The sequence below is a fragment of the Dipteris shenzhenensis genome, chromosome 8 (assembly GCF_047967505.1).
Source record: "Dipteris shenzhenensis isolate YYH24624 ecotype China chromosome 8, Dip_SZ_1.0, whole genome shotgun sequence".
Taxonomy (NCBI): Eukaryota; Viridiplantae; Streptophyta; class Polypodiopsida; order Gleicheniales; family Dipteridaceae; genus Dipteris; species Dipteris shenzhenensis.
Genome location: NC_141603.1, coordinates 40,419,210 through 40,432,666, shown reverse-complemented (window position 1 = coordinate 40,432,666; position 13,457 = coordinate 40,419,210). Strand labels below are relative to the sequence as shown.

Below are 13,457 nucleotides of genomic sequence, written 5' to 3'. Positions count from 1 at the left end.
GTTCCGCAAGCACAGTGCTCAAGGCTAGTCACTTAGTGCTCAGTTCCAGGAAGATTTTCCTCAAGCCCTTCTCTCCTGGTTTTGACCCTGTAGAGGAGTACAAGAAAATGACATCTCTCTTCATCAAATTCCCAAGTCTACCCTAGGTTTACCATCGGCTCCTTGCCACTATTGGACGTCTACAGAAGGCCCAAAAAGCCTATGATACCAAAAAGAACTGAAACTCCCTTGCTAGTGTGAAGCCTTGAAGCTGAGGTTCATTAGTGTTGAAGATCATAATAATCTTGGTTTTACCCAGGTTTACCTTGAACCTTGACGACCTAGTGTGTCCGTGAAAGAGGCTAACCGGTCGATATAAAGTCCAAAGACAGTCCCTGCTTTCGCCCAATGGTGCTTCTCGCCCCCTCTAACAACCCCTAAGTGGTGTGCACTCTGCCAAAAACTCTCTTGTACAAGACCATGACTGCCCATATAACATTGTGTGCTATGCCCAAAGCTCGGAGTCAGGCAATGAGGCGAGCTCAGGGTACTGAAACTCTCTTGTACAAGGCCGTGACTACCCATATAACATCATGCGCTATGCCCAAATCTCAGAGTCGTGCGATGAGGTGAGCGCAGGGTACTAAATGAAGGCCCTTTGGAAGTCCACAAAGCAGCAATATACTCTCTTCTTGTGATCTCAAGCTTCCTCTATGATGGCTCTAAGGGTGAAGATGTGGCCCAATGTGCTCTAGCCTTGTCTAAAACCTACCTACCTACACAATGGCTTGCATGCCCGTGCTCTCAACGTCCTTACCAATGCCTATCTCAAGAGCTGACCCGTACCCCTTGGCCATCAAAAGGCCAAGCTATTTGTGTCCATGGGATACCCTGCCTTGTGAATGGGTATAATAGTGTTTGTAATCCAAGAGATGGAGAAAGCCTTTGCAGAAAGACTCATTACACAGCTTGGCTAGGATTGAAGCACATACCCCCCCACCCGTGGGTTAGGAGTTCTGCTTGGAGCTGCTGATCCTTAGCTTTGCCATCTGTAACTTTTTTATGGCCACTTTAGACGAGCTGTGGTGAAGAGTGTGAGTGGTGGGGCAAGGGATGTCATCCAGGATGGACATAGTGGTCAGAACTAGGAGCTTCATCCAAAATTCTTAGAGTTACTCCTACACAGAATATTTACGAGCTCTTCTTCATGGCAAGCAAGAAACACTCATTTCTTCCGACGCACTAAACATCAATACTCTTTTCCAGTCTATCCCTGGTCAGGGTGGTCTCACAGTGCTAGCAATGCCTAAGTGCTTTGCACTCATCATCATACCAACTATTTTGCGGTACAAACCCTTGGGCGCTTTCTTCTGTGCTTGATGGGGAAGGAATGTTGTCCAGCAATGTGGAGGAGGTAAGTAAGGAGAAGAGCTTTGGCATCTACGTCTGGTTGCTCATCTAGGTGCTCTAAGAGAGTGGCAAGATACCTACCATATATGTGATCTAGTGAGTGGTCAAAGTCATGTTGTAGTATGTGTGGGTTGTCTGACCTCCTACCAACCTGTAAACTCTTGCAGACATGGCCTTGCTCTAGCTGAGTGCTGACCAGGCTGGGGCTGTAAATCTGCACCATGGCCTCCACATTGGCCCTTTATGCTGGGCCCTGAGCCCCAAAGGCTGCATCAGATCTGCACTCTTCCAGGGCCAGATCTTTGCCATAAAGCCTGCGCCATATGGCACAGCTCTCATGGCTTCGGCTGGTCTTTGCTGCTCATGTGGTAGCCTACCTCCTGCCCACATGTCTGGCTAATCTAGTGCTCTCATGTGCCCATGTGGCACCCTCACATGGCACAACTCTCACCCATCAATCTACAGAAGTGTCAAGCCCTGATGGTCTTCTCATATTGGGGCTCACAAATGGGGTTTGACCTTTCTATTCCAACGAGTCTGATGTCCAAACCAGTGGGACGCCATCACATGCTGCCTTACAAGAGTTCTACAACTGTAGGACAATACTTCCCTACAATGCAATAGAAGATAGGGAAGGTCAGATCATGATTGCTTCTTTGTTGCGAAGAGAACCATATGCACAAGCATCAAAACCAATTGGAGATTAGGCTGATTAAGGAGCATGCATACTCCTCCAGTACAAGTAGGACTGCATCAAGAAGGTGATGGATATTAAGGGACAATTTGATGCTCTCCAATGCTCACCACCCTAGCCATTGTGTAGTGCTTGCCTGAATGACATTTGTCCAAGCAATCTATAGACGAGCTGCTTTGTGGGTAAGAAGACCATATATGCCTTTTTGCAAATTGCAGTGTAACATATTAAACATGAAAAGAGAGAAGCTCTATGAAAAATGAATGACATACCATTAGTAATGCCTTCATGATTTATTTTGACAGTGTAACAGAAGATGTCAAAAAGGGCAGCAAGTGGCATACATTTGAACAATGATTAGAGTGGAGCATAAGTGAAACATGTGTTGGGATATCTCAAGGTGTATGCCTCAGGCACACCTTATGTTTCTATGTGTGAGTGCTAGAGGCACAGTTAAGTGCCCACAAGCACAGTTAGGTGGTGGAAAAGCCACATAGGATGATTGAGTGAATCTAGGAGCAGATTGAGGAGATGATTGTGGAGCTTTGAGGTCATCAGTGATGTCAGTGACCTTGTATGAGGTGCCTACTTAAGGACCTCTTTCTTCTTCATTCTATATGCAAGTATTCTGATTTTGTGTCCACTCTACTCTTTCCTTTCAGTATTCCAACATGGTATCAGAGCCATTTGATCCCCCTTGAGCCCATTTCTGCCACATCATCATCTTCTTCTTCTTCTTCTTCTTTACCATCTCTCCCTCTTCTTCCAAAAACTTGCTTAAGCTTGTTCTCCTCCAATTCTCACTCATTTCCCACGCCCTTCCAGCTGAAGATCCACCTAGTTGGGGCGAACTCCTGGCTGCAAGGAATCGACGAATCATTGCGTCTGCTCGTCGCCATTACAGAAAGATCGTCGAAGTTCTCTGCTGCAAGTTCTCTGCGCCTGCTCTGTCTTTGTCTAATTCCTTCCAGGCCAAGCTTCTCCATACCTAGAGCTACCTTGTGCTAAAATCTGAGCAGGAATGGCTGCATATTGAAGGAGAAAACAGAGAAAAACCAGTCGACTTTGTTCAAGAAGGTGAAGGCGACCTGACGCGTTTTTTCGTCTCTTCTTCCCAGAGGTTCTACTGTGGTATAGCAGCTTTCTTTTGCCTCAGAAAGCCCCCTTTCTTTTGCTTTGAAGAGTGTGATATGAGCCCTCCAAGTTCAGCTCTCTAGTTTTGACATACTTTTGAAAATGATGCTACATAAAATGCTACTCTAGCATTTCTGGTCTTTTGAAGTTTTCAATAACTTCACTACAAGTGTTGCTTCAGTTTTGTTTTGACTTGCTAGACCTGGTTGTGATTGGAAAGTGTTCATTTCATCCATTTCTATGAAGCATGCAAAAAGTAGCATCATTGTTTGAAAACTAGTCACTACTATTTGCTACATCAAGTGCTTATACTTTGGAAGTATTTCAGTTATTTTTGCCTTGTAAGAGAGAAGACACTACCCAATACTTGGGTTAGAGCCTCTCATGGCTTGCTTATGCCAAATATGTGAAAAGCCAAAACATCAAGCAATGTCTTGTTATGCTACAAAGGATGAAAATGCCAATCTGACTTCCTTGTTGAAGATTACCTGACATAAAAGAGAGATCTGGAGCATACATAGAGATGATTTAAAATGCATAATCTTCATGGGATGCCTCATCTTGTGGAGGCAAAATATCCATGTCAAGGCAAGGTCTTACCACATGGGCAGTGTCTAGTGCCTTATAAGATGGTACTATGATAGAACAAGTGGATCTGAAAGTCATAACCTTCAAGAGAACAATTATCTTGTCATCTCCATAGTTGTGTAGAGAAGCATATCTGACCTTCATCTTTTTCGTGTACTTGGAGTCAAATAAAAGTGCCATGAGAGTGTAGATCTCTGTATTTGCTTCCTTTTTGGCAACCATTGTTTTAGGTACTCAGCCTGGATAGTCCTCCAAAATGAATGAAATAAATTATTGTGTTTTGTGTGTTTTGTAAACACCTCTGGTCACCTTATGATGTAGGCCATGTGTATGTTTTGCTCCATGGTACCTCCTGCAGACATTGTGTGCATGTACATGCAGGGGAGATAACCATTGGAAGGTCTTTTTGTATCCCTTTTTGTTTACCTTACATCCAAGGGAACCCTTGCTAGCATGAGAACCTAGCCATAGATTTATCCTTGACCACCATGAGATGGCATGAGAAACTATGAGACTAGATGTATCCTTGACATAGCCTGAGGCATTTCCTTGAGGGGGGGTTTGTTGGGATATCTCAAGGTGTATGCCTCAGGCACACCTTATGTTTCTATGTGTGAGTGCTAGAGGCACAGTTAGGTGCCCACAAGCACAGTTAGGTGGTGGAAAAGCCACATAGGATGATTGAGTGAATCTAGGAGCAGATTGAGGAGATGATTGTGGAGCTTTGAGGTCATCAGTGATGTCAGTGACCTTGTATGAGGTGCCTACTTAAGGACCTCTTTCTTCTTCATTCTATATGCAAGTATTCTGATTTTGTGTCCACTCTACTCTTTCCTTTCAGTATTCCAACAACATGAGGGTTAGGAATAAGATAGGTCAGAGTACAAAATTATATATGAATGCACCCTGACTCATGATGACATGAACAGCAAAAAATACAATACAAAAGTATGCTGAATGGATTGCAATCACAAGAAAGATTAAGGAGAAACCCTGTACTATTTAACTGAATTTGCAAGACAGGTGTCATCTTGCCTACACATGAGATCAATCACAAATGCTTTACATGGATGGCCATCCAGCAAACGGCCTTCATAAAAATGCATGACTCTATCTGACTGAACTAAACATATGATGAAATTTTAAAGATTAAAGTCACAAAATTCTTAATGAAGAATGTCAACTACCCTCGCCTTTGGAGCATCAAAGGGAAAAAATTATATATCTTCAAAATAACAAACATTGATCGACACAAATGTAGAGACAAACCTTGCTCCACTCCCAAGTGCGTGGATCAAGCGTCCACATGTCTGCGTGCACCACCCCTTTTTCAGATCCATCTTTATCAGCAATAGAGTCCTTGAAGTAGCCTCCATAAAGAAATACCTGTACAAAAACATGTTTACACTACATACAGGCCCAGATTTCCCTACTGAATGCCAAGTGCCGATGTTTGCTGTAACAGGTTAACAGTTGACTGTACAGTTAAGAAAATAACTTCCTAGGTGCACCAGAAATATCATGCACTTCTTTAGCATTTGAACATTCATAATCGAGTCATTTACATAGGTAGACAACTTTTTCCCTGAAAGCTTATCAAAAAAAGAAATTATTTTTTATTTTTCTAACCAATAACTTGACAGCCCTCCATTTACCTCATCAAGGTGAACTGCAAAATGGAAGCCACTTCTGGGACTTGGCCAAGGAGACCCTAATTTAGGCTTTATTTCCTGCCACTGCATGTGGAAATAAGAATGGCAACATTAAAACACCTCCAGAGCTACCCTTAACATAAACAGTTAATTGCTTCAAATAGTGGACCTATGAGATGAAGACACACCTTATATTCATCAAGATCAAGCACATGCAAGTCATTGAAGTACCTGAAGAAGAGGTTCAGATCATGTAAAATCGCACTATGGGTTTGATTCTATCACATCTCCTATTAGTTTAATACATTTGTATAATTCACTCTGGATTCACAGTAATACAGGTGTAGATGCTGCCCTCACACTAGCTTCCTGTATGAATTTGTAAGCAGTATGAAACATCCGTGAAAAATGAAATCGTATGCCATCTCGCAAGGCTAATGTAATGAGAACTTAGTAAGGCACAGTAACACAACACAGGCTTTCCACTGACCCATAAGCAAGCACCATTCAAACCACACAGACTCCAAGATCCAATTCTTTTTCCCCCGCCATGCTGGAATTGGAATGAAAATAATAAGCCTTTCCTGCTCTACAACAAGAAGATAAGCTCATATGGTTGCTTTCTCGCATATAATTTCACTACTGCATATAAAGGAAAAGTTAACCCTGGGACTCACTTACAACCGTGTTCCAACGGACCCACATGTGTAAATAGTCACGATCTTTCAAAAGGTAAGTCAAACAAATTAGTAGAAACAAAAAACTTGTTTCATTGAAACCAAACTTCAAAACATTTTTTAGGTTTCAAAACGTTTCATTGCCAAAGAAACACAATCTGCTACCAAACGTTCCCAGTCTCAAGTTTAAACTTTCTATATCAAGTTTCAACCTATAAGCATGCCTTTCGGCATATTTCAGCCTCTTGCAAGCCATAATTTTGCATTTCCAGGACCTATGGGATAAGCTGTGTATCTAGCATCTTTTTACAGTACCTGAAAGAAACTTCAGGTTTTCAAAATTCATGCCCTTTTATCTCCATTTGTAACCAGTCTGCTATATTTCTATAAAATTATGTTAGTCATTACTTGCGAGTTGCTCATAACATCATGAACTCTATTAAGGAAATTTATTCAAGTCAAAAAGCATGAAAAGTATATTGCAAGAACTGATAAGAAAGTAAAATGTTTAGCTTTCATTACAGAACCAATGTAACATAAGACTTTGAGTTTGTTCAACAAGAATAAGCAATCACTCAATAAGTTCCCTGACTTGGGTTATCTTAACCATTATCAGGTGAAGACTCTTCCAAAACAATAGGTTCATCTTTCTTCTCTTCCATTGACTCAGTAATGGAAAAGAATGATGCCTTGTTGTAAGTATACGCTGTACCGCCCTTATCAAGATTAACCCCTACTAATAATGATCTTTCTTGCTACATGATTCCAAAATCTGTAAACCTTTAGCTCATCATCGTAGCCAACAAATGTACCTTTGATTTAATCATCATCAACTTTCTTCCTGCCAGTATAAGCAGCCAGATATCCTTAAAAGATCAATTCTAATCTTTTGATGTGACAAAGCCTCTTCATAATATTTGTTCACGACAGCTTCACTTGCACTCCATTTGTGGAGGTATGTAACTGTACCTATTACTTCAGCAGCGTATAAACAATTGATGTCCATGCCATCAATCATGCTCTTGGTCCCAATGCTCTATTTATATGTTCAGCTATAGCATCTTGTCAGGAAGTATGAATCCTCGTATGAATAACTTTCCTTTTCAAAACTCATACTCTCCCTTTTATCCATCTAGGAGCCTTGACACATCTGTCCATTTTTTTTCAACCATGTTTAAAATATCTAAGGGTCTTATTTAGGAAGTACACCCATGTCTTCAATCTCTGAATTAATTTTAAAGTGTCTCAAAACTTTCATTCTTGAAATTACATCCACGCCTTCCTTAGCATGAGCCTTTTTTCTTAATATGCATGTGTTATCCTTGACCTTTGTTAATGCCGAATGTGTGTTGTTGACTACTGGTCGGCTCTTCGTCCCGTGGCCCTTCATTCGTCCAGGTTTGCGGGGCAATTGCCTTTTCCAAATAGACAGCAGAGTGTCGAGCGAATGCAAAGCAGTAGTGAAGCGAAGCGTGAGGGCAAGGGAGAGCGCGAAGCGAATGCTTAAAGCGAGATGAAAGGAAAGTGTGCAACCGCTGTACTTCAAGAAACCTTTCTGTTACTTAGCCCAAATGGCATGAATACACGCTGCACTCCACACACCCAAGCATACCTATGTTGCAGGAACGATCCGAAACCTAGGACTCCAGATCCTATACAAGACTTTGGTTTGACATTCGCAAAGGGTACTACCCGCCATATTTACAACAGTCCGTCCCTGCTCTTGTCAGAAGAGCAAGCGCCTTTATTTTGTATCGGTCCGGAATTGTAATGGAGGCCAAAAGTTGGTCAAGTTAGTGGGGATTAGGATGAAACCACTCTATGCTTTTTCAACAACTTTTGACCAAGGAATTTACAGATTTTGCAGACTTTTTCAATATGCTCATGGATGCATGTTGGAATGGAGATCGCATGAATAACAGCTTACATAACTGCAACAAAGAGAAATTCACTATTTGCCATTTGCAGAACCATTTACATTTGCAGTTGGGTAGAGGGCTAAGGCGCACCCCCCTCTCCCTTATCCAACCTCTTTTTATTTCTCAAAATGCACCTTACAAACTTGGACTCAAACTCTTGATCAGGGTATAGACAAGGACATATTTACAATTGCAGAGCAAGAGTGCTCAAACTGAGCTATACACAAAGAATGACTCAAAAGCTGAGAACTAGTGGGAGCTGAACTCCGTGGGCACCCCAACCTGCAAGGAAGATGCCTGCATAATCACAACCTCCATCCCACATTAGTTGCATGCACTAGATCACTAGAAAAAGAGAACTTTACAATGTAAAATCTAGACAAAACTCAGATTTCAAACTCCCCTTCCGCTCTTGCTCTCTTGGTTATGGGAGCTCTTGGGTGCACTTGCAGACCCTCTTGCTTGGGTAAGTGAGATCTTGGGGCTGTAGAGAGAAAAACTCAGAAAGAGTGATGCGGGGAAGAGAGATAAAGCCTTGGAGTGGAGTAATGGTGTGGAGAGAGAGTGCTGAAGCTGTTTGAAGGTAAGGGGAAGAGAAAGGGGTACTGCTGCTGCTCCAAAGGTGAAGAAAAGAGGAGATTTCTGCAGAGAGAGAAGCCTAGCAGAGGAGAGAGAAAGCATGTTGCACCACCAAGGTGAGAGGCTGGCTGCACCGCACCAAAAGGGAGAGGCTGCTGCACAATCAGTGTGACCAAAAAACGTGTTTCGGGGCACCAAAACGCATCGAAACGTTTCTAGCAGATACGTTTTTGCAAAACGCAAAACTCGACGCGACTGGACATTTCCACGTTTTTAGCACCGTATCTTCTTGGGTTTTGCTGCTGCAGCTCCACACTTTCCTCCATAGCTCCCTACTCTACCCTCCCTTGCTGAGCCCCTTGCTATAATAGCCTATAACCTCTGCCTCTACTCTCTCGTACCTCTCCTCTAGCCCAGCCCCTGCTCTATCCTTTATCCTCTCCAACCTCTCTCCTCTCCAACCTATCTTCTGTCAAACCTCTCCTCTATCCTCTTAGCTCTATCCTCTCCAAGTTCCAACCTCTCGAGTCTCTCCTCTCTATCCCATGGCCTCGAGACGTGCCATTGCAAGCACAAGGGGGATGTGTGGCAAGATACCATTTTTATAAATATGGCACATCTGGCACAAGGAGGTCAGCATGCAAGTTTTGTTGTGACACATTGACGGGATTTGCCCCTCGAGTTCAAGCGCATTTCTTATGGGAGGAAGGCCAAGGTAAAGGTCCTTGCCATGCCATTCCAAAGGGGATCTTCTTGGCATATGGAGGTACCTCTACCAAATTTGTTGAGATTGGACACCTCCTTCATCCTATGGTCACTGATCAAGTTCTTCAAGCTAAGGTGTCGATCGAGTAGCAGAAGTTGGGCATTGAGGTAACACTCACATCATCCCAGTCAGATACCAGGGCTATGGAGGGTTTAGGTATGTCTCTCACAGTAGGAGGGAGTCCCATCTACATCGACATCACAGGTGCTTGGGAGTCTCTATTGAGCCTCTACATGGTGCCACTCCATCGACATCCGTGTCAGTTGGGCTGTCCACTCACGGCCTCCTGCCAAGAGGACACGTGGTCCAACAACTGTCACTACGAGAGTTACTCCTATACAGCCTGCTTGGGCAGCACGCCTAAAGCAAGAGTCTGAAATTGCAGAGGAGCAGTTCTTCAATGCTTGCAATATTCCCTTCCATGTCGTAAGGACTCCTGCCTACAAGAAGTTTTACCATGCACTTGTAGCTGTTAGTAGAGCAGGAGCATCATCCCTTACACCTGCTAGTTCTGAGACTCTCCGCACCACATGTAAGCAGGTGGGATTAATTCAGAAAGACATGGAGGGACTCAAGGAAGCCTAAAGTCGGTATGGATGCACTTGGGCATCCAGCACACCTCAGCACACGATGAATTCAAGACTGTCCATAGAGTCAATTTATTTACAACGTCCTAGCAATAGGGATGACTTCACTTACACAGCTCTCATCGGAAGAAAGATTGCTTCTGCTATCACTCTCTGTAAGCATCAAAACAGTTCACATGACGCTCATGCATGTGGAGGTCGACTTAACGATAGGATAAGATGGGAAGGAGTGGATGCCATAAACACCGCGTGGATTACCAGTGTTGCGTTGAAAGTTGTGGCTCCTTAACCAACCTGCCTACCCATCGTTGTGTGTGTCAACCTGTGGATCTGCCTATCTATGCACCGCTGTCACTGCTCAACCGAACAAACATTCTCTACCCACCCAAATGCAATCCACCACTGCCAACACCTAAGAGCCAAACCACGATGCGCCTAACCACTGCTGCCAACACAGCCCAATGGAATCCTTTTAATTACCATCAGCAATCTATTGTACCCCTTACACTCAATGTGTTGCATCAGGTAGTTTCCCCTTTTAAGCCTATTGAGAGGATTGTAATGCATCAAATTGCAGGTGCTTTCCAAGCTGAAATACACCTTGCCTCACAGGCTAGTGCATTGCAAGTACGAACACCTTGCATGGTCGGGAGATATATGACAGTTGTGCACCTTACATATCCAGCTGTAAGACTTGACAGAGACGTACTTCTATGCTCAATTGTGGATGCCAAAGTACTAAGGAGAAAGCGTTTCTGCCAATGCTTGTAGTGCAGTCCAGCCATGTTATGCCACTCCTCCATTTCAGCCAAACCATGCTTCAGAGCCATTGATGATGACTTTCGATGCAGGACACAAATCTGGTTGTTGCCAACAAGTGATCCCAGCTGCAAAATTTTGTGGGGATAAGTGTCGAATGGTGGGAAAGAATATGGACAGCAAGAACCAAACACTGGCATTTCGGTAGCACCAAGAGTATTACGAAAATACATCCTAGCTTTGCAATGCACACGCTTGATGGCAGAAGGGAGAAATTCATGGATGCTATATCCATGATGTTTCAAAGCATGACCAGGGTCCAGAGCCGAGGCAGTGAAGCAAATGGGCCAAGAAATTTGTGAGGAGATTGGAGAGGTTGTGCACATTGCAATACAGGAGAGGGGCAAGCAGCCCATGCTTTCCCTTATGCACCGAAACGATGGGATGGGAAGGATATCTATTCAAGGAATCTTAGGAGGGACAATGACCCTTTTTTTAGGGGATCCAAGAAAGAGGCTAGGAGGTCTCTTGCTAGCAAGGATGATGCTCCTACGTTGACCAGCCACCAAGTCCCCTCTGTAGGTTGGACAAGTCTGTGGTAGGCACTTAAAAGATATTTTGGCATACCACAGATTCAAAGGAGAAACCAAGAATCCTAATAAGCAGGAAGAATGGCTCTCACGTTTGGAAGGATATTTCAGATTATATCCAATGGATGATGAAAGGCAAAATTATTTATGATGGCATGCACATGCCCACACCAGGTTGAAGATGAGGATTTCATCTTGCAAGCCCTACCCATTGGCAGCCTCCAAAGAACTCATGGGTGTCATAGCTAGAACGAAATTACAGCGGTACTGCCCAGGGTTGAAGGCCTTACATGTGAGGATTGAAGACCCTGGAATGTTGAGGAAGAACAAGAACTTCTGAAACTGTTTGAGTCATATATATAGTATCTATCATGAAGTTTTGCTCCAAAAAAAAAGTATCTATCATGAAGATGATTTTCAGTTTATCATATTTCGGCAAAACAACATAGCCAAGGATGCAATGGATATATGGAAAAGCAATGAATGCTCCCAATGTAGGCGAAAGGGGACAGCAAGGCATACAAAAGTGTGCAAAGTCGACTCCATGGAGACAAGCAATGGCTATGTAATCGTGGAGTACCTTGATGCAGAGCATACTAGGTAGGAGCTTACATGACCCGAGGCGCCACAACATCTAGGACAAAGAACCCTCCTACCTTTCCTTTTGACCTAGGTGGCCTGCATGTTGGAGCATGCTTATTCTACAGCGGAGAGTTTTGGAGTTTAGCCACCATCAATTATGATTTTGAGGACAAGATTATATTGAACGGGGATGGTTGTAATGAAGACCAAAATTTGGCCAAGTTAGTGGAAGTAAGTGGGCATTAGGATTATTAGTACTTGGGGATGTTTGCAAGATAGAGATGTCAAAGGGGGTAAAGAGTAATACATAAGTACCCTCCCCTCATGTGCACTGTACTTTTGATGTGACATCTAATCCTATCTACTCTCCCTCCTTCCTCCTAGTTGCAGCCTACTCTCTCTCTCTCTCTCTCGCCCCCTTCTCCTTCCTTCTCCTCCTCATCCTCTCTCCCGCCCGCTCTTCCAGCCCCCTCTCTCTAATCTTCCCCTACCCCCTTTTCTACATACTTTTGGCCTTCGTCTAGAGGGATGATAGACTTTGCCCAAACGTATCCTTTGTGCTATACACGATGCTAAGGTTGCCCATGACACAAAAGAAACCATTGGTTTGTTGTCTCATTCTAGGCACCCATGTAGAGCTGTTTTTTGGCTCATACTACTAACCTCATCTAAGCGTTTCACACTCATCACCATCCAACCCTTTTCAAAATCAAATCCTTCAAGTGCCTTTCCCATGTGTTTGATCGTGTAAGGAAACTAGTGTTAAGCAGCTACATGAATTTAGCATACTGCTAACCTCATCTACATCACCATCCTAATCCTTTTCAAGATCAAATCTTTCAAGTGCCTTTCCCATGTGTTTGATGGTGGAAAGAAACTAGTGTTAAGCAGTGTAGCAAAGGGTAAATTTACTTAGTTTTTATAATGGTGGGCCTTTTAATGGCTTGTAAATAAACAGTTCTTTAAGTAGGGGGAGCCATAAGTTGCCACGTGGCATCATAGGCTGGCCGTCCCATAAGTAGACTTGTAATTGACTATAAAAGGGGGCTCTGCTGTACTATGTACCCATTCATTCTTAATGCAATCTTGTGATCACTCATTTACAGCTGAGCTTGAAAAGCTCTAGGTTGAACTAGGATGTCTTCTCCGAGCCTAGGAATCTCCCTTCCTAGCCCTGTTGCTGGTGCAGCCCCTCACTAGCTATGGATCTACACACAAGTCCAGGTACTTTGATGGTTCAGCTCATGAATTTTTGCAACCTACATGCTGTCCTTTACCTTTGCATTCATTTGCCGCCATTTCTACATTACAAGGCTGTGAACTAGACCTAAACTAGCATGCTGTAGGCTCGTTTAGCTACAAGCAGCTACAAGAATTTAGCATGTAAGGACAAAGTGGCATGCTTGCTGCATTTTGCCTAATATGTCTATATACGGGATTTGTTCAAAAGTTGCAACTTTGAAAGACCAATGTCACATCACCAAAAAGTGTCATCGGTAATCCATTTTAACATATTGCCAACTGCACAAGCAACCATAGGA

General features: G+C 43.3%; 1 protein-coding gene across 2 annotated transcripts in view; it reads right to left on the bottom strand.

Annotated features, from left to right (window-relative positions):
- The window catches only part of LOC147899499 (Galactose oxidase/kelch repeat superfamily protein), a 121,770-nt gene that overhangs the window by 83,689 nt on the left and 24,624 nt on the right, over positions 1–13,457 (bottom strand). For both annotated transcript variants that reach the window (XM_087378048.1, XM_087378049.1), the window contains exons 8-10: positions 5,646–5,688; positions 5,461–5,541; positions 5,075–5,191 (exon numbers count right to left, since the gene is read on the bottom strand). In XM_087378048.1, the coding sequence (XP_087234174.1) occupies positions 5,075–5,191; positions 5,461–5,541; positions 5,646–5,688 (241 nt within the window). The remainder of the gene's footprint in view (positions 1–5,074; positions 5,192–5,460; positions 5,542–5,645; positions 5,689–13,457) is intronic.